At 39.7% G+C, this 21520-nt stretch overlaps 1 protein-coding gene across 1 annotated transcript in view; it reads left to right on the top strand.

Annotated features, from left to right (window-relative positions):
* Positions 1-10603: 10603 nt before the first annotated feature.
* Positions 10604-21520, top strand: part of SMARCA5 (SWI/SNF related, matrix associated, actin dependent regulator of chromatin, subfamily a, member 5) — a 39935-nt gene continuing 29018 nt past the window's right edge. The window contains exons 1-3 of the mRNA XM_066232774.1: positions 10604-11236; positions 14792-14866; positions 19806-19972. Coding sequence (XP_066088871.1) covers positions 11060-11236; positions 14792-14866; positions 19806-19972 — 419 coding nt within the window. The 5' untranslated portion in view covers positions 10604-11059. The remainder of the gene's footprint in view (positions 11237-14791; positions 14867-19805; positions 19973-21520) is intronic.

Raw genomic sequence — 21520 nt, 5'->3', positions numbered from 1 at the left:
GTTATACCTTTGGATCTGTCAATGAATGTGCTTATTTCGCCACTTTGAGAATCCTTATAAAGGGTGTGTCTGGCTGTAGAAAGTTGAGTTTTGTTATACTCTGCTAAAATGCCAGTGCATGACATACAGTTAGTTCACAATTACCTCCTTTGTGTGTTCTGCGAAATAAGTGACGTTGGTTATTACTACAAATGATTGAGACTATACTTAGGAGCAATTGTTTCAGAGAAATACAACTGTGCGCATGCTTTTGTTTTTGAAGAAAAATACTAGTTTTTTCCTAAAGCATCCCCCCTCAGGGTTTTTGTTTTAGAAATTCCCTTGCATCACATCTCTACCAGCAATGTAGGAGTGATTCAGTTTCTCAGTATCTGCAGTGACGTTTGGTGTTACTATTTTCTATTTTAGCCATTCTATTAGGTATAAAGTAGTATCTCATTGTGGTTTTAATTTGCATTTCTTTTACAGCTAATGATATTAAATGTCTTTTCATGTACTAATTTGTTTTCTGTGTATCTTCTTAAGTGAAATGTCTATTTATTTTCTTCATGTTCTAAATAGCCTGTTTGCTTTTTTCTGTTGAATTCTTTATATATTTATATTATAGATACTCATCCTTTCTGTTTGCAGGTGATTTCTCCCACTCTGTAGTTTGTCTCCTCACCTCTGACAGTCTCCCAAAAGAGAACAGTTTTTAATTTTGTGATATTCAGTTTACCACTTTTTCCTTTCATTGACCAGGTTTGGTTTTTTTATAAATAAATTTTTATTAATTTTAATGGGGTGACATTAATAGATCAGGGTACATATATTCAAATAAAACATGTCCAGGTTATCTTGTCATTCAATTATGTTGCATACCCATCTCCCAAAGTCAGATTGTCCTCCGTCACCTTCTATCTAGTTTTCTTTGTGCCCCTCCCCCTCTCCCTTTTCCTCTCCCTCCCCCCCCTAACCACCACACTCTTATCAATGTCTCTTAGTCTCGTTTTTATGTCCCACCTATGTATGGAATAATGCAGTTCCTGTTTTTTTTCTGATTTACTTATTTCACTTCATATAATGTTATCAAGATCCCACCATTTTGTTGTAAATGATCCGATGTCATCTTTTCTTATGGCTGAATGGTATACCATGGTGTATATATGCCACATCTTCTTTATCCAGTCTTCTTTTTTTTTTTTTTTTACAGTGATTAAAGCCTTTAAGCAAACTCTTGGCCAATACAGCAAGAATCCATAAAAGAGTGTCCTTAACATGTTCACCAAGTCCAAGTTGGCACCATCACTATATATTAAACAAAGCAGCAGAAAATAGTACTATCAACACCCACAACAGACATCTTCGAGGGAAGAATAAAAAACCTGACTATTCAGGCAAGACATAGTTAAGTGGCCCTTGTGCAAATGAGATCAGTTTACCTGCTTCTTGGAAGAAATACCCTAGGCTCGTCCACAGTGTCGTAGATGGGGCCGATGGCCCTGGGCACCTTCAGCCTTCAGTGGCAAACCCCAGCATTCTGAGCAAAGTTAGGTGATAGGTGGCTGGAGCAGGGCTGGAAGAGACTGCACCCTCCCTTAGAGGAGCGAGGGGGAAGCCTACCTTCCAGTGTCCCTTTTTCCTCACAGCAAAGGCATGTAAGTCTGGCAGGCTTTAGCTCAATGACCTTCCTTTTCACTATTGAAGCAGGACCCAAATGGCATCCTATGAGACCCCTTTGGGGCGTTGGAGCCTTTAAGGGCGTATCCTAAAAGCTGGTAGTTCACCTGATCTCTATTGGGCTTTTTCTGCCTCTTGGTATCTTAAAACCCATGCTCAGAAGATCTCGCTGAGTGGTTTGAGGATTCCCATCCGCCTATATAAACCTTTTCCATATATCTGGAGCTATTTGGAAAAAGACAAAACAGTGTTTATTAGCTGGATCAAATAAAAGAAGGTAGAAGGTTGCAGGAGAAAAAGATTTGGCATCTCCTGTTCATCAGCATTCAAAAGAAATTTAAAAATTTTTAAGTAAAAAACATGATATGGTAGACCCATAGGAGTTCCAGGATATGACTCCCCCCTTTTAAATTTTTTTAAATTGACCTTAAAATATTTGCTGGGTACACTTTAATAATACCTTGACTTTAAAGATTGTAAGAAATACACATAATTCGAAAGGTTTGACAAAATACAGTAAATGCTTTTGCTCCATATGCAGGAGCATTGTCAGTTTAACCAGTTTAGGAAATCCAATAATAGAACAATGCATACAGACAATGAGCTATAACATGCTTAGCAGCCTCTCCTGTTCTGGCAGAGGTTACTATAAATCCAGAATAGGTATCCACTGTAACGTGGACATGGGACTGTTTGCCAAATGAAGGTATATGAGTAACATCCATTTGCCAAAGTTGTCCTGGTAGGGGTCCTTGAGGGTTAACTCCAAATGAAGGGGCAGATTGTAGTATAGGACCCCTTGGACAGGATTTCCCAATCTGCTGTGCTGCTTCCCAAGAAAGCTGAAACTGTTTACACAGGGCTGCAGTGTTCTCATGATGAATAGTATGACACTGAATTGCTCTATCTGTCATGGTTGCTCCAAATAATTTTCTTTTGGGTAGCTTGATCAACAAGGGCATTCCCTTGTGCTAAAGCTCCAGGGAGCATGGAGTGAGCTCGAGTATGTCCTATAAAACATGGAGCTCTATATTGACATACAAATCTTTGAAGAAGGAGGAACTGCTGAAATAGATCATCAGCATTTGTCCCTAAGACAACAGCCTGTATAGTGGAAACACCATAAGTAAATATTTGCTGTCTGTATATAGATTAAAGGAGGAATATGGCAAATGCTGAAAAGCCATGATAATGGCATATAATTCTAATCTTTGAGCTGATTTTAAGTTGACAGTTTCAGTATAAAGTTGTCCATTGATTTGCAAGAGCGATTTGCCATTTAGTGGAAGTTTCCCAGAGCCATTATTGTTGATCCTTTGAAAAAAGGACAACAATAATTTTGAGGCTCAAAACCTATAAACTGTAAGGGTCGCCTATGCCCCTTGATAATCCAGAAGGCAACAAGATCAAAATATGGAAGTGAATTCCATGGGCTATTAGATGGTTCAATGTGCCCAAGCTGTAGCTGCTCTTATACCAATTGAGCAGCTCCCCTAAGTTTCTCCTGAGAATGGGGCCATTGGTCTACCCATACAGCATTATCTGATTTCCAAGTAATTGAGTCTGCACAATACATTATTGAGGTAGCAGGAGCTACCAAGGCCCCTATGCTAAATTTTGATATCCTAATCCACACCTTCTGGTATTGGGTGCCACTTCTATGGGGGAGAGTATTCCTCGTTGTTCTTTCCCTAGTCCCTTGATGGGCAAAAATCCCCGATCAAGCATCTGAGTACTGACTAAACCATTAGGACTGACAAGCAACACTCCCATATTTTTCAAAACATCTCTACCCCACAATTAACTGGCCATCCAGGGAGCATATAAGGCTTAAAAAATCCAGAATGACCTTCTTAATCTTCCTAATGTAGAAAACTAGAACTTTGTTGAGGGGATTTACCCTGCCCTATACCTTGTGATTCTGTGGCTGCTGCATGAGTGGGCCAGGAAGGAGGCCAATGTAGCTTAGCAATAACAGATACATCAGCTCCAGTATCTAAAAGTCCTTTAATTTATGCTCATGTATTGTTAGTTCCATTTCAGGGTGTTCCTGACCTATTTTTTTAAATCCAATTGGCAAAATCAGAGGAGCCAAATCACCAATCAGGATGTGGCCTGAGAAGCAGAATTAGCATCCTTACACTATTCTTCTAACTGCCTGAATTAGCTGTGAGACAAATTCTTTTTTTTTATTAATATTAATGGGGTGACATTGATAAAATTGTCTTCTGTCACCTTCTAACTGGTTTTCTTTGTGCCCCTCCCCTCCCTCAACCCCCTCCCTCTCCTCCCCCCCACCTTGTAACCCCAACACTGTTGTCCATGTCTCTGAGTCTCATTTTTATGTCCCACCAATGTATGGAATCATGTCGTTCTTAGTTTTTTCTGGTTTACTTATTTTCCTCAGTATAATGTTATCAAGGTCCATCCATGTTGTTGTAAATGATCCGATGTCATCATTTCTTATGGCTGAGCAGTATTCCATAGTATATATATACCAAAGCTTTTTAATCCACTCATCCTCTGATGCACACTTGGGCTGTTTCCAGATCTTTGCTATTGTGAACAATGCTGCCATGAACATGGGGGTGCATTTCTTCTTTTCAAACAGTGCTATGGTGTTCTTGGGGTATATTTCTAACAGTGATATAGCTGGATCAAAAGGCAGTTCAATTTTTAATTTCTTGAGGAATCTCCATACTGTTTTCCACAGTGGCTGCACCAGTCTGCATTCCCACCAGCAGTGCAGGAGGGTTGCCTTTTCTCCACATCCTCGCCAGCACTTATTCTGTGTTGTTTTGTTGATGAGCGCCATTCTGACTGGTGTGAGGTGATATCTCATTGTGGTTTTAATTTGCATTTCTCTAATGATTAGTGATGTTGAGCATTTTTTCATATGCCTACTGGCCATCTGTATGTCCTCTTTGGAGAAGTGTCTATTCATTTCTTTTGTCCATTTTTGGATTGGATTGTTTGTCTTCCTGGTATTAAGTTTTACAAGTTCTTTATAAATTTTGGTTATTAACCCCTTATCAGACGCATTGTCAAATATGTTCTCCCATTGTGTAGTTTGTCTTTTTATTCTGTTCTTACTGTCTTTAGCTGTGCAGAAGCTTTTTAGTTTGATAAAGTCCCATTTGTTTATCCTGTCTTTTATTTCACTTGCCTGTGGAGACAAATCGGCAAATATATTGCTGTGAGAGATGTCAGAGAGCTTACTGCTTATGTTTTCTTCTAAGATGCTTATGGTTTTACAGCTTACATTTAAGTCTTTTATCCTTTTTGAGTTTATTTTTGTGAATTGTGTAAGTTGGTGGTCTAGTTTCATTTTTTTGCAGGTAGCTGTCCAATTTTTCCAACACCGTTTGTTGAAGAGGCTCTCTTTACTCTAATGTATGCTCTTACCTCCTTTGTCAAATACTAGTTGTCCATAAAAGTGTGGGTTTATTTCTGGGTTCTTAGTTCTGTTCCATTGATCTATATGCCTGTTCTTATGCCAGTACCAGGCTGTTTTGAGTACAGTGGCCTTATAATATAACTTGATATCCAGAAGTGTGATACCTCCCACTTTATTCTTCCTTTTCAAGATTGCTGAGGCTATTTGTGTTCTCTTTTGGTTCCATATAAATTTTTGGAATATGTGTTCAATATCTTTGAAGTAAGTCATTGGTATTTTAATCGGTATTGCATTGAATTTATAAATTGCTTTGGGTAATATAGACATTTTAATGATGTTTATTCTTCCTAACCATGAGCATGGTATATGCCTCCACTTGTTTGTATCTTCCCTGATTTCTTTTATCAATGTTTTATAATTTTCTGAGTACAAGTCTTTAATCTCCCTGGTTAAATTTATCCCTAGATACTTTATTTTTTTGGTTGCAATGGTAAAGGGGATTGATTCCTTAATTTCTCTTTCTGACAGTTCATTGTTAGTGTATAAAAATGCCTCTGATTTCTGAGTATTGATTTTATATCCTGCCACCTTGCTGAATTCATTTATCAGGTCTAGTAGTTTTTTGACTGGGACTTTAGGGTTTTCTATATACAATATCATATCATCTGCAAATAATGATAGTTTTACTTCTTCTTTTCCAATTCGGATGCCTTTTATTTCTTTTTCTTGTCTGATTGCTGTGGCTAGGACTTCCAGAACTATGTTGAATAAGAGTGGTGAAAGGGGGCACCCCTGCCTTGTTCCTGATCTTAAGGGGATTGCTTTTAATTTTTGCCCATTGAGTATGATGTTGGCTGTGGGTTTGTCATAGATGGCCTTTATCATGTTGAGGTATGTTCCCTGTATTCCCACTTTGCTGAGAGTTTTGATCATGAATGGGTGCTGGATTTTATCAAATGCTTCTTCTGCATCTATTGAAATTATCATGTGGTTTCTCTCCTTCCTTTTGTTTATGTGATAAATCACATTGATTGATTTGTGAATATTGTACCAGCCTTGCCTCCCCAGAATAAATCGCACTTGATCATGGTGTATGATTTTTTTCATATATTGCTGGATCCGGTTTGCTAATATTGTGTGGAGGATTTTAGCATCTAAATTCATCAGGGATATTGGCCTATAATTTTCTTTTTTTGTGTTGTCTTTGCCTGGTTTTGGAATCAGAATTATGCTTGCCTCATAAAAGGAGCTTGGAAGTCTTCCTTCCTCTTGAATTTTTTTTTTTTTTTGTATTTTTCTGAAGCTGGAAACGGGGAGAGACAGTCAGACAGACTCCCGCATGTGCCCGACCGGGATCCACCCAGTACGCCCACCAGGGGTGACACTCTGCCCACCAGGGGGCAATGCTCTGCCCCTCCAGGGCGTCGCTCTGCCATGACCAGAGCCACTCTAGTGCCTGGGGCAGAGGCCAAGGAGCCATCCCCAGCACCCGGGCCATCTTTGCTCCAATGGAGCCTTGGCTGCGGGAGGGGAAGAGAGAGACAGAGAGGAAGGAGGGGGGTGTGGAGAAGCAAATGGGCGCTTCTCCTATGTGCCCTGGCTGGGAATCGAACCCGGGTCCCCCGCACACCAGGCCGATGCTCTACCGCTGAGCCAATCGGCCAGGGCCCCTCTTGAATTTTTTGAAATAGCTTGAGAAGGATAGGAGTTAGTTTTTCTTTGAATATTTGGTAGAATTCACTTGTGAAGCTATCAGGCCCAGGACTTTTCTTTTTTGGGAGTTTTCTGATAACTGTTTCAATCTCATTTGTTGTAATTGGTCTGTTTAGATTTTCTGATTCTTCCAGATTAATTTTTGGAAGATTATATGTTTCAAGGAATTTGTCCATTTCATCTAGGTTGTCTAGTTTTTTGGCATCCAGTGCTTCATAGTATTTTCTTACAATATTTTGTATTTCTGTTGTGTCAGTTATTTCTCCACTCTCGTTTCTAATTTTATTTATTTGAGTCCTCTTCTCTTTTTTTCTTGGTGAGTCTGGTTAAAGGTTCATTGATCTTGTTTACCTTTTCGAAGAACCAGCTCCTGGTTTCATTGATCCTCTGTATTGTTTCTTTAGCCTCTATGTCATTTATTTCTGCTCTGATCTTTATTATTTCCTTCCTTCTACTAGCTCTGGGCTTTACTTGCTGTTATTTTTCTAGTTCTTTTAGTTGTAGGGTCAAGTTGTTTATTTGAGCTTTTTCTAGCTTCTTAAGGTATGCCTGCAATGCTATTCATTGACCAGGTTTTTGGTGTCAATAGTTAACTCAACACCTAACCCTACATCTGAATATTGTCTCCTTTTTTCTAAAAATTTTATAGTTTTGTTTGACATTAAATGATCAATTCTGAGTTGCTTTTTGTGTAAAGTGTGAGACTTGGGTCAAGTTTCTTGCTTTGTTTGTTAAAATGTATGGATGTTTCTCCAAGACCATTTGTTGAAAAGCCTATTTTCATTGAGTCCACGTGTTTATTGCTGGTTTTAAGAAATATGGTTGATTTTTCAATGTTTATCTTGTATTCTGAAAACGTACAGAACTCAGTTATAAGATTTAGGATGTTTTTTGTCGAGTTCTTGGGATTCTCTATGCTATCTGTACCCAAGGGCCATTTTTTCTTTCTCACATTGTGTTGAGTATCAGTGGTGTGAGCAGAATCCTAGCTTGTTTCAGATCTTAGGGAAAAAACAGTCTCATTGAGAATAATGTAGGTATTGTGGGGGTTTTTCTCATTAGGTGAAGAAAGCTTCTCTCTGTTCTTTTTTTCTGAGAGTTTTATTAGGAACGAGTGTTAAAAGTTATCAAATGTTTCTTCTGCATCTATTGATAAAATCATGTGCATTTTCTTCTGTATGCTGTTAATATGGCCATTAGCATTGATTTTCAAATATTGAACCAGACCTGCATATCTGGAATAAATCCTCCTTGGTCAGTGTGCATAATTCTTTTTAAATACTGCATTGTGTAATACTCACTAATACTTTAAGAATTTTGCATCTATACTTTTTGGAAATATTGATCTGCTAGCTTTAATAGTATCTTTGGTTTGGTATCAGGATTATAGAAGCTTCATAAAATGAATGGAAACTGCACTCTCTTCTATATTCCGGAGGAGATTGTGTAGAACTGTGTAGAAATATGATATTTGGTAGAATTCTCTAGTAAAATGACCTGGGCCTGGAATTTTCTTTTGAGAAGTTTTTAAGTTATGAATTTAATTTTCTATATAGTTGTATTTTTCAAGGAAATGGTCTGTTTCACTTAAGTTGTCAAATTATTGTTTGTAGTAATACTTTAACCTTTCGATACTTTCAGGGTCTGGTCCTGTGAAATAGGGATAGGTCCTGTTTCATTCTTCATATTGGTGATTTGTGTCTTTGGACAGTTTTCCCAGAGGTTTGTCAATTTTAACTTTTCAAAGAGCCAGTTCCCTGTTTCATTTTATTTTTTCTATGTTTTTCTGTTTTCAAATTTATTGACCTCGACTCTTATCTGTATCATTTCCTTCCTTCTGATTACTTTGGGTTTATTGTTCTTCTTAGTCTGTGTTTCTGAGATGGAAACTGAGATCGGAGACTATTGCCCCTTTTTTTAATGTAAGCACTAGTGCTACAATTTCCCTATCAGGACTGCCTTAGCTGTGTTCCATACATTTTGATATACAGGTATTGCATTTTCATTGAATTCAATATACTTTTGTCTTGAGACCTCCTCATTGACCCATGGATTATTTAGAAGCATGTCATTTAGTTTGGAGATATTCCTTGTTATTAATTTCTAGTTTGATTCCATTGTGAAGGACACAATGTATGATTTCAATTTTTAAAAATTTTAGAAGTTTGTTTTATTGTCTTTTGGTATATTTTTGGTGGATTTGTCGAAATAACATTCTCCTATTGTTCTGTGAATTGTTCTCTAAATGCCAGTTAGATTCTATTAATTGGTGGTGGTGAAGTCCTCGATATCCTTGTTGAATTTCTGCATAGTCCTTCTATCAGTTACTGAAAGATGCTGTAGTTTTCACTTATAATTGTGGATTCTGTTAATTGGTGGTGGTGGTGGTGAAGTCCTCTATATCCTTGTTAAATTTCTGCCTAATTGTACTATCAATTACTGAAAAGACGCTGTTTTCACTTATAATTGTGGATTTGTTATATCCTATTCAGTCTGTCAGTTTTTGCTTCACATATTTTGCAGTTCTATTGTTTGGTGCACATTTTGAATTATGATGTCTTCTTGGTGGACTGACACTTTCATCATTATATAATGTTCCTGTTTGTGATTTTCTTTGCTCTGAGGTCTATTTTACTTGATAATGACATAACCACTCCTGCTATGTTTTGAATGTTTATTTTTGCATCCTCTTAATTTCAATCAATTGAACAGAAGCACCCCAAAATTTCTTAATCATAGCTTTGGCTACGATTGTTTTTGAAAATATTTCAGGATCAGTGGTAGTTAAAATTTAACTTTGGAAAATTATATTTGGGTTTCTAGGAGTATTTAACCGAAAACCAAGCAGGAAGGAAATGCACAAAGAAACTGAAATTTTAAGTTGTAAAAGAGGAAGCAAAAGGCAACTTTAAATGACCATATAAACCGTCCATGTATTGTTGCTGACCAATTATGAGGAGAATGTATTTAAGCCTTATTTATTAAGAGCATAACGTGTTTTTTGTTTTTTTATTGAAATCCCCTTACATGGCAAATAACCTATATAAGAAAGTTCTGCAAAATATACATAGATGCGATCACTGGTATCCAGTGCTGGAAATTCCCAGTTAGGTACAAACTCAATACTGATTCATTGGTGCACTAAAATAGCCATTTTCTTTTCCTACGGTTTCACAAAACAAAACAAATATGCAATGAAGAAAGGCCCAGCGTTCCTACTTTGCTTTCGGTTAACTTAATTCCTTTCTGTTACCATTCAAGGCCAGAATGCCGAGATAGTGGCGGCTCTGGCAGCTTGGGTCTTCTGGCGACAGCCCTGCCCCTACTTGTACTCTATTCACTACAGTACATGCTGTTTGTTCTAGCACAGTAAATCTAACAAAAGGAATTTTAGGTATAAACATGTACGTGCATATTTGAGGTAGAACCTATCATGGTTTTATATAGTAACAAAAAATTGAAACGTCACTTGGTATAACCATAATGTCGTCAGCATTGTGGCGTCATGCCTATAGATGTATTAAGGCGAGCACAGTCATTCAAGTTTCTTTAGGTGGTGTAAAGCCCAGGTAAGTTTTCAGCGAGTGACACCAACCCGCTGAGGCCGATAAGACACCTCGGAGGAAGACACCGGGCCGTTAGGAAACACGTGGAGGGCCGCGCTCGCGTCAGGCGACGGACCCGAAGCTCTAACCTCAATCCTCTAGCTTGCCATGAAGGCCCCGCCTACTCCTCAGCCCTGGGGGCCTTGGAAGGGGCGTGGCCAATGGGGTGAAGCGTGGGAAATGCGCATGCGCACTCACTCGGGACCCAGTCAATTAGGCAACAATCAATCTCGCGAGGGTTGGAAGTCGGTGGCGTAGGTAGGTGTCCTGGCTCCTGGCGAGGTAGATGATCTCGACCGAAGAAGACGAGGTGGCGAACTTGTTTCCTCGCCTCGGTCTTTCTTGGGCTTTCTTTTCCCTCTCCCCCAACTCTCCGCCCTCCTGTAAATCAGCCCGCCTTTCCTGACCTCAGTGACCCGGGTGACCCCGCCCACTCTGGTCGACGTGATTCCCGCCGTGAGGTAAGCGGCGGCCGAACCCGAGCCCGGCGGAAGTGGAGGACGACTAGAGCGGGAGGCTGCTGCGCTCCGCTCCGCTCAGGCTCAGCGCGGAGCCCCGGCGCCGGGGGCACTGGGGCGGCTCTCCCTCCCTCTCTCCATCAGCCCGGTGCGACGCAGCCTCCCAGGCCTAGGCCTCCGCGCCGCGCTCGGCCTCCGGCAGCTGCGGGTGACGCAGACGGAACAGCATGTCGTCCGCCGCCGAGCCTCCGCCGCCCCCGCCTCCCGAGAGCGCGCCTTCCAAGCCCGCAGCCGCGGCCGCCAGCAGCGGGGGCAACAGCAGCAACAAAGGCGGCCCCGAGAGCGTCGCGGCCCCGGCGGCTCCCTCCGCGGCCGGCTGCGGCCCCGCGGACTCCGAGATGGAGGTGAGGGCGGCGCGGGGTCCCTGCCTGCGTGCGTGTGAGCGGTCGGACGCGGAGCGGCTGCCTCCCCGCGCCCCGCTCGCCCTCGGGCCCGGCGGACCAGAGCCGGCGCTTCCACCGTGCAAGCCGCTCTGTGCCTCTGACCTGCCCGCACGGCCCGGGGCTTTCTGGCTCTGGCGAGTTCTCGCGGATCTTGCCAGATCTTCGCTCTCATTAAACAGATGTTCTTGATTACTGAGGCGGAGAGGGAGCTACCCGTCCGTTTGTTTTTTTCCTCCTTGGACCCCTATCGTTCCTCCGCCATCTCCGAATCTAGGCTTCAGTTCTGCTAAACTTGGTGGAAGGGTGCGGGTGCCTCCCCTTAGGAGCAGGGGAGAGACGGGGTAGGGGGCGTATAGGACGCGGCGTGTCCTGGGACTGGGCCTCCTCTTAATCCCGGTGCTTGCGGGGGCGGCATCTGCTCTGGGTAGAAAACAATGGCGAGAGCTGAGGGCCGAGTGTGCACTGGGACTGAGCGCGGCGCAGCTGCTCGGGGAAGGGGCTGGCGGCCCCTCCCGGGCACCGCTCCGTAGGGGGGGCGGAGACCAGCTGTCCCGGACCCCTGTCTGTGAGAAGGGAGTGGGTGGGTGAATCTATGAGGAGGTCGGGGTCGGTTGATGGGCTTTCAGTTTAGCTCAGTTCCTCTTTGGGGGCCTTGGTCTTTTATTTTGAAAATTGGTGCTGCTCTCCGCCGAGCCTGCCCCCCGGGTTGGGTTGGGCCATGGGATGGGGAGCGTACTGGGGTGGGGGCAGAGATAAGGGAGCGCCAGGCGGGTCTCTTGGGTGTGTTCCAAGGCTTTGCGATGTCCGGGAACAAAGTGCTTCCTTCTTCCAAATTTTATTCTTGGCCTTCGATTTCGATCTGTTCAGGCTGTAAGCCCAAAGGTTTCTGGGATTTTTCCATTCTTGGATAGGCAGACTGGAGGTCTACGACTCTAGAAATGAACCTTGATGCAGAATTAACACAGTAAGGAAACGGTAGCGCCATTTACCGTGGAAACATTTGGCGCAGTAGTTGATTTGGTTACCTAAGGTCTCATTTAGGGTGAAGTAACATTGTGGTTTACTGGTTTTTGAGAGAACTTTTAGTGATTAGGTAGGTTTTAGTGGACTAGGACATCTGACACACGTACTGGGGTTTTCAATGATTTGAGGTATGTCTCAAATTCTTATCTGCTGTTACCTGTTATTTTCCTCTTAAGGTTTTAAATGGTTCTTTTGGATTTCCAGGGCTGTTAAATCTGCTCCATGGCGTTGAAGGGGATTTGAACATCTGTGACACTGAAATTGTGTCTAAATGAGCAGCTCGTTGCAAAGTGATGGTCATAGTATTCATTAGCTTCTCAAAAGGATCTCATTTAAATTTTGGAACAACTAATGTCTTGCTATAAGAGATCTTATTTAAGTATCAGAAACCAGTATTTTAAACCCTAAACTAAATATGTATTTTGTTAAGTTGCTGTTTTTGTTTTTTTTATGCATATGTTTTTCAGTTGCTTTTTGAAAGGTTTAAGTAGGAATATTGATCTGGTAACTACAAGTACGGTATGAAGTCAGTGGTATTTTTGTTTGCCTGGTGAAGAAAGTAGAACTTGTCGTAGAACCTAGGTCTGGCTCCAAGACTGACCCTTTTCCAACACTGTGCCCAGTCATTGTACAAAAAAGGGTAGTTAACAATTTCATTTACTGAATAGTGATTTAGTTATTTTTAAGTCTCAGTTTAGAAATATCAGTAATCTAATTTTTTATCAATCTCTTTTCATTGAATAGTTGTAATTTTGATTTTTTCTTTTCACATAGTGTGGTTTTTTTTATCTTTTAAAATGAATGTACCTTTAACTTTTTTTTAACTGAATTTAGAAGTCATTGAGGTTTACTTGTAAAAACTAAGTTGGAACATACATGCATAATAATACCGATAATATGTTTCACAGTTGAAAGAAAAAAATTTATTGCTCTTTTCTTGTTTGAAAGTAGAATTTAAGGTAGGTTCCCCCCCCCAGAATAAAAAAATAATGAAGTCTTGCATTCATAATTTTTTTCTGACAAAGCTGACTTTCCTAGAAGTTTAGCTAGCTTCCTATGTAGTTAGGAAGCAGTCTCGTCTTTTAGTGTGGTCTTTGGGCACAGTGGATGGAGCCTGTCTTTGTTCATCCTCGTTTCCAATATTGACCAGACTGAGAGCCATACTACACGTGCCTATTCATACAACCTCAAGACTTGGAGTCCAAACTTTTTTTATTAACTGTGAAAGAAATAATAATTACATTTAGAGAGCATATTTTTAGGGTATATTTGTTTTTTGTTTTTGTGTTTTGTATTTTTCCGAAGTTGGAAACGTGGAGGCAGACAGACTCCCGCATGCGCCCACCGGATCCACGCTGGCACGCCCACCAAGGGGCGATGCTCTGTTGCAACCAGAGCCATTCTAGCACCTGAGGCAGAGGCCACAGAGCCATCCCCAGCGCCGGGGCCATCCTTGCTCCAGTGGAGCCTTGGCTGCGGGAGGGGAAGAGAGAGACAGAGAGGAAGGAGAGGGGGAGGGGTGGAGAAGCAGATGGGCGCTTCTCCTGTGTACCCTGGCCGGGAATTGAACCCAGGACTCCTGCACACCAGGCCGATGCTCTACCACTGAGCCAACTAGCCAGGGCCTTTAGGGTATATTTGACCTTTTAAAGTACCATTTTGTGAGGTAGGTTAGGTAGATGGCTTTGTCATTTTTCCTTGCGGAGACCAGATTTGTGATGAGATCAGGTTACACAAGTGCTTGAAGGTTAGCAGTGAAGTTAGACTTGAATTTAGATCCTTTGACTTTCTTATTCTAGTACTCTATCGGCCCCTGCCCCGCAACTTTTTAATCACAGTTTTATTTTACTATGTATTACAAGCACAAATTTGTATACCAATGAAAATTATATTTACCAGCTATTCTTTTGTTTTTTTAAATGGATGATTAGAGTTTTGCAGTGTAGAAGTTAATGCTGTTTTTTTGTGATGTGGCATTTTTAACATCGGGGTGATTACCTTTGCAAGAATAGCACTGTTTATTACCAATGTAGGAATCAGATTGTATTTGATTTAGGCTACATAAGAAATTTTTTTGTAATATTCCAAAAGATGGAAATCAGGGTGACTGCTACTTTCCAGGTACTGTAATTTTACAATTAAAAAAAAAAACCATTTTCTTCACTTTTTATATTATTTTATTTGATTTCATAAATAATTTTTTTGATTAGAAAAGAGACAGATTTGCTGAATGTAATTTTGTTCTAAGATGTTATGGATAATCTTCATTTTGTTTTTGGCAGTAGTCATGCAGTTTACATTTTTGGGTTAAATAGGTTGTGTCATTTTGTTACTTCAAGGTTTCCTGTCAAGTTAGGTGACAGCAGTATAAGTATCCAGGAAGTTTCAGACAGAAATATATTACTTAGAATGTGTTTTGGAGCAGAAATCAGTCTAATGATGGTATGTTGACCATTCTTGACCAACAGTCCATGATTTCTTTACTCCTACCAGGAAGTATTTGATGAGGCGTCTCCTGGAAAGCAAAAAGAAATCCAAGAACCAGACCCAACCTATGAAGAAAAAATGGTATGTTTTACATATACGAATAGAGTCTATAATGATAACTTTTGATTGAATGGTAATTTTTTGATTGAATGTACAAAATTTCTATGTTTAATTTTTATAATTGAAGCACAAATAGCCAATTAAGATGTGTGTAATGTGGGGATACTATGACTTTTGTATTTTATCTGCCTATACAAAGCAAATACAGAAGTATTACATGAATTCACATAACATTTTGTAACTATATGGATTATGTTACCCCGTTCATTTTAAGTTATAGCATCATTGAGATGAGTTCAAGACCAGAGAAGTTGTTTTTAAAGAGAATAATATGCTCCTTGCCCATAGCATTCAATATGTATGGTTTCTTTACAGAAGAGAACATGATGTTGTACTTGAATCTTAAAGACCCAGCTCACATTTTTCATCTTCTAGGAAAGTGTTTTGTACGTTGACTTGACTTTTATTTGTTTGTTTATTGGTGAGAGAGGAAGAGGGAAGCATCAACTCATTCCATTTAATCTGTGCCATTGCTTGCTTATATGCGCCCTGACCAGGGCTCCAGCTGATAACCTCCTTGCTCAGGGCAGTGCTCTATCCACAGCACCACTGGCCAAGAACTTTAAATATAAATTCAGATTCATAACTTGTTAAATAATATCCCTCCACAGCACAGTGTGCTCCTTAATGGTAAGAGCAGTGTCTTAATCTTCCAGTCTTCAGCACGCAGAGCAATGTCTGGCACACAGATTTTTTTTTTTTTAATTTTTCTTTTTTTTTTATTTATTCATTTTTAGAGAGGAGAGAGGGTGAGAGACAGAGAGAGAGAGAGGAAAGAGAGACAGAGAGAAAGAAGGGGGAGGAGCTGGAAGCATCAACTCCCATATGTGCCTTGACCAGGCAAGCCCAGGGTTTTGAACCGGCGACCTCAGCATTTCCAGGTCGACGCTTTATCCACTGTGCCACCACAGGTCAGGCCACAGATTTTTTTTTAAGTAGGAGGAGAGGAGATAGTTACGCAGACTCCCACATGTGCCCCAACTGGGATCTACCTGGCAGCCCCTGTCTGGGGGCAATGTTCAGTTAACTGAGCTATCCTGAGCACCTGAGGCTGATGCTTGGACCAGTAGAGATGGTGGCTATGAGAGGGAAGAGAAGGAGAAAGGGGAGAGGGAAGAGGAGAGAAGCAGATGGTGGCTTCTCTTGTGTTCCTTGACTGGGAATTGAACCTGGATGTCCATATGCCGGGCCAACTGGCCAGGGCTTACAGTAGATTTTAACTAAAAAATATTTGTTTTGAAAATTTCTCCGTATCACTTTGACATTCTCTTTAAGATCATTAAATATTTTTTAATCTCTTAAACACAAAATCCTAAAAATATAGGATGTTTATTTTATGAACACAGTGTGCGTAGTACATATAATTTATGTAAAAATCTAAGTGATTTATGGTATATGATTTTTAGTGCATTTTTATATGTGTACACCTGTAACTGTCTTATCTCATTTGTTTGCTGTCAAACTTATTTAAAGAAAAAAATATTTGCCAGTTTTACTTTTTCCATTCATTCCTTTAACTGACACAATTTAAATTCTGTGATGAACACTGATTATTGACCACTCCTCAAATTTCTGTGCTTGCCATGAGAGACCCTTTATTCTTTGATGATATCCTATTTACTTGACTGTACCTTTGTCCTTCATTACATTCTGACCATTTCTTCTTAGACATTTTGAACTTTATCATTGGGTTTCATCTGCCATATTTATTTATAGCCCAGATGCCTTCAACCATTGTATTCTCATTTACTTATTGGACATTTAAGTCCCTTTAGTACCTCTTAGTAATATCCAACGCTGAATTTATTATGTCCACACATCTATTTAGTGTCTTTTCTATAAATTTCTTTTTTTAAAGATTTTATTTATTGATTTAGAGAGAGGAGAGGGAGAGAGAGAGAGAAAGAGAGAGAGAAAGAGAAAGGATGGGGGAGGGAACGGGAAGCATCACCTTGCTTCCTGTGTATGTGCCTTGACCAGGCAAGCCCAGGGATTCAAACCAGCGACCTCAGCCTTACAAGTTGACGCTTTATCCACTGCACCACCGCAGGTCAGGCAGTGTCATTTCAATGAATGAATGTTTCTCTGTCCATGAAAATACCTCATAATTTTAATGTCTTGTAAGTTTAATCTCATAAATACTATTTCTTTTGTCTTTTCTCCTATTACTCTACTTCAGTGTTCTTTTACTGCATGGTTTATTTCATTGGTTTATTTACCTCCTGTCTTTTGATCTGGCCTCTTCCAAATCTCTTCATATTTTTGCAACATAATAGTTGATGACAAATGGATGATGTATTGAAGGTTTTCAGTGGGTCTTTTACAGTTTTTTTCATCTTCATGTGGTCTTAATGCAAACTGGCATCTCTTCCAAGACTCCTAATTGTATTTCCTTTTTCAAAATCATGATCTTCACTTAACAGTTTTCTTCTCAGCAAGCTCCCATATCATCTGCTAGTTCCTACTCATAGATAACTCTTGATATCCATCCACTCTTCATTCTTCAACCCATGATGCTAGGTGCTGTTTGAGTAAATGAAATAATAGTGCTGATTGTACCAGAATAAATTTGTGGTTTCTTGCTCTCTGGCCTTTCAGTATTTATTAACAACGGTCACATTTATTTAGCCATTCCTAAACTTGTCCACTCTATTTAAGCTTTCTTCTCCGTATCTGCCAGCACCTTTATTTTGTTTTCCTCCACAAAGAATTTCAGGTCTGTCTTAACTTTATTTTCTCTCTGTTTCCAGACATATATGGCCTCTGCTGTCCTAAGTCATTTCCTCCTGTATCTGAGAAAGAAGCTTTTCCAAGTCTGTTGATTTTAAAATTCATTTCTTTCAGGTTCCTGATTTTATTCTAACGTTTCTGATTTTCAGGAACAACAGTGAAATGTAGTTTTTCTCCCTTTACTTTTCTTTAATACCTCAAGTCATTTTTATTTTAACCATCTCATTATCTCATTGCCTGTTTTTCCACTTAATCTTTGTCACAGCTCTACTGAAAGTTTATTAAGCGATCTGAATTCCTTGGTTTTTTTGCAACTAGTTTGTAACCCCACCAATACTTGAATGACTGCATAGTGGGAATTTTGAAATCATTGTGTAGACTCCCTGGTAAAACTTATACTTAATTCCTTAAGGCAATACTCAGACTTGATTATATAGAAGGTAATAAAAATCCTTGGATATTTTTGACCTGTGTGTCATGAATAACACTTTGAAAACATATTACCTTGGACATGTGGAGCCATTAGAGGCTTTTGAGCATTAGAGAGGTTTGCTAATGTCTAAGAAGGATGAGCCCTTCCCCTTTCTGTGTTGAGACATAGCCCCTCTTAGGGTTTTCCTGATCACCCTCGTGATCAGGAAAAAACCTGAGCGCCGTTCTCACCTTCCATCTCCCCCCATACCTTTATTTTACTTCTATCATTCATCACCTTCTGACAGCCTTACATAATTTGCCTACTGTTTCTTTTTAATCTTGGACTTCATAAAGAGACCACAGTGCCTTTTCTGATAGACACACGAGTATCTGTTAAACAGCTACTTAAGATGATAATGTAGAAGAAGTGAAGAATATTCAGTGATTTGAATACTGTAGAACAGCTTTTACCTTAAACTATCTAGGTTCTGATTTATTTCCAGAGAGTATTTCTCTTGATTCCAAACAATTAAAATAATTGAATAGTCTTTTCAAACCCAGCATCTTCTAGTTGCATGTCCTTGGCTTTTCTCCTATTGCATATGAATTAAGAAATGTAACTGTGCAAAATACACACACGCACATATATATATCTTGCGTAGTTCAGTACATTAAAACAGTTTATAAGATGTCAAAACAACTGAAGCTTGTCATCTTTAGTACATTACTAGGGAGAATCATGTTATTAGCTTATTAATGGTGCATATTGGGCTACTTCAAAGACTCATTTTTTGCCTTAAAACTTTCTCACCATGTGCTTTCAGTTTTTATATTGGTGTGAGTTTTTTAAATTGTATTTTCCTTTGAAAATACATAGCTGTTATAACACTATGTGTTTGAATACCTCTGGTGTTTGCTTTGCTAGGTAAAATATCTTTGTAACTTACTGTAAAACTGACATTTCAACATTTATAGGCAGAGATGTTGAATAACTGGTTTCTCTATTTGTTGAGCTCTTGTTTCCTCTTTTTATAACCAAACTGCTAATGTGTTTGTAAAGGGTTTGTTGCCTAAAGACTAGATTTCATTATATTAATTTTTATGGAAACTTGATTTCAGTGATCTTAATTTTTTGTTCAAATTCTTTCTCTTGATGTGATAATAAGGAACATTGTGAAGTGTCAGATGTTAGATACGAAAGGAAGAAATAGTATTAAGAACTGCATTGGGTTAATGAGTAATGAATGAATTTAATAGATGTTTTTCATGTCTGGTACCTTTGTAAAATTGGCATAGCCTAACTGATAAGTGACAGGTGCAGTTTTCCCCTTTTGAACAAATTCACTTGTATGACAAAATGTCTTTTAATTTTGTATTTGATATTTTTTGGACAGCTCCATTGAAGTATAATCTATACAGAACAATTTTAAGTTTGTGATTCAGTAAGTTTTGGTATATCTATGCAGTCACTTCACCACCACCACCACAATTATGATGTAAAATAGTCCCCTTGTCCCCACAATATTTGTTCCTTCCCTCTTCCCTTAGCCACTTCATATCTGCTTTCTATCATTAAAATTTCATATAAGAAGAATCATACAGTGGCATAGTCTGTTGTGATAGGTTTCTTTTATGGAGCATAATGCTTCTGAAACTCACCCATGTTGCGTGTATCAGTAGTTCCTTATTGCTGTGTTCATTGTCTGGGGGCATGTTGAAACTTTGATTTCTGAAGTGCATCTTATTTTTTTTGCAGCAAACTGACCGAGCAAATAGATTTGAGTATTTATTAAAGCAGACAGAGCTGTTTGCACATTTCATTCAGCCTGCTGCTCAGAAGACTCCAACATCACCTTTGAAGATGAAACCAGGGCGCCCACGAATAAAAAAGGATGAGAAACAGAACTTGCTATCAGTTGGCGAGTGAGTAATAATAATGGTTCATACTCATAGTTGAGCCAATTTTATTTTTGATAATCGTAATTAGAAGCATAAAATCATTTCATTTAAAAAATTGTTTTAGTTCTGTTCTTTATTTGTCCCCTGTTGGTTAGGCAGGATATAGTCATACATGTATAAATAAATAAAAAAAGCCCTGCAGTGCCTTCCTTTTTTATAGCATTATACAGTTTGTGGATTGCAACAACAGTAAGGAGTAGGGAATTCAATGGCATGCTCTTCCTTAAAGAGGAAACATGCACAGGTTAAGTGGCCTGTTTAACATAACGTACAAGTAATTAGAATAATTCAGGTTTGAATTTAGATCTTGTGGTGTGCTCTAGCCTATTCCAAAGCACATACCAGCTTTAAGGGTATTACTTTTAAATTTCTGTTGGTCTCTAGAATGTTGTGATGATTTATGCCATAGCAACTTGTTATGTATTTAGTTGTCTTTACATAAATCGGCGTGGCAAGTTGTATGCCATCCTTAGGTGGTTGTTCAAAATGTGTAAAATAACTGTTACATGTTTAATTTATATTGTGATTTAGATTTTTTTGTACTAGTTGGGTAACTTAAGATGTTTAATAATAATGAATAGACTTAGGGCACTCTCAGCTCTCTGAATGGCCATGTGAAAATGAAATGCGGTAAGGAATGAAAATACTCAAGTTTACCTAAAAGAGGAAATTATGGATTTATCAACCATCTTAAATTTACTATACATTAACAAAAACATAAGAAGTATCATCTCTGTCTGAAGGAGGCTATCATCAAAAAGCAAAAACATAAGACCTCATTTTATTTGGATTTTCCACTCGTCCAATGGATCTTATTCCTTATCTGTTGTATGTAAGTAGAGTGCTGATATTTTAACACTTAAAAACCTTCATAGCCCTGGCCGGTTGGCTCAGCGGTAGAGCGTCGGCCTAGCGTGTGGAGGACCCGGGTTCGATTCCCGGCCAGGGCACACAGGAGAAGCGCCCCTCCGCCGCGCTTTCCTCTCTGCCTCTCTCTTCCCCTCCCGCAGCTAAGGCTCCATTGGAGCAAAGATGGCCCGGGTGCTGGGGATGGCTCTGTGGCCTCTGCCCCAGGCGCTAGAGTGGCTCTGGTCGCAACATGGCGACGCCCAGGATGGGCAGAGTATCGCCCCCTGGTGGGCAGAGCGTCGCCCCGTGGTGGGCGTGCCGGGTGATCCCGGTCAGGCGCATGCGGGAGTCTGTCTGACTGTCCCTCCCTGTTTCCAGCTTCAGAAAAATGAAAAAAAAAAAAAAAAAACCTTCATAAGAGAGAACTTTGTACTTCAGATGTATTTAAATTGTTTCAGACTTAAGTTTACAGCTGTTTAAGTGGCATCAACCTCATCTGGAAATGTGAACTCTAGTGGATGTTGTAATAGGATAATCAGTATGGTGTCATGAAAAACACTTCCTGTAGTAAATATAAAATTGTTCAGCTTGATCTACTTGTTAGGGTTATTGGGGGGAAAGACTCAGTTAATAGATTTCTTCTCTACTCTTGGTAGAATTAAG

Source organism: Saccopteryx bilineata, chromosome 1 (assembly GCF_036850765.1).
Source record: "Saccopteryx bilineata isolate mSacBil1 chromosome 1, mSacBil1_pri_phased_curated, whole genome shotgun sequence".
NCBI classification, from domain to species: domain Eukaryota; kingdom Metazoa; phylum Chordata; class Mammalia; order Chiroptera; family Emballonuridae; genus Saccopteryx; species Saccopteryx bilineata.
Note: the sequence above shows the minus strand (reverse complement) of the source record. Positions and strands in the feature narration are given on the sequence as shown.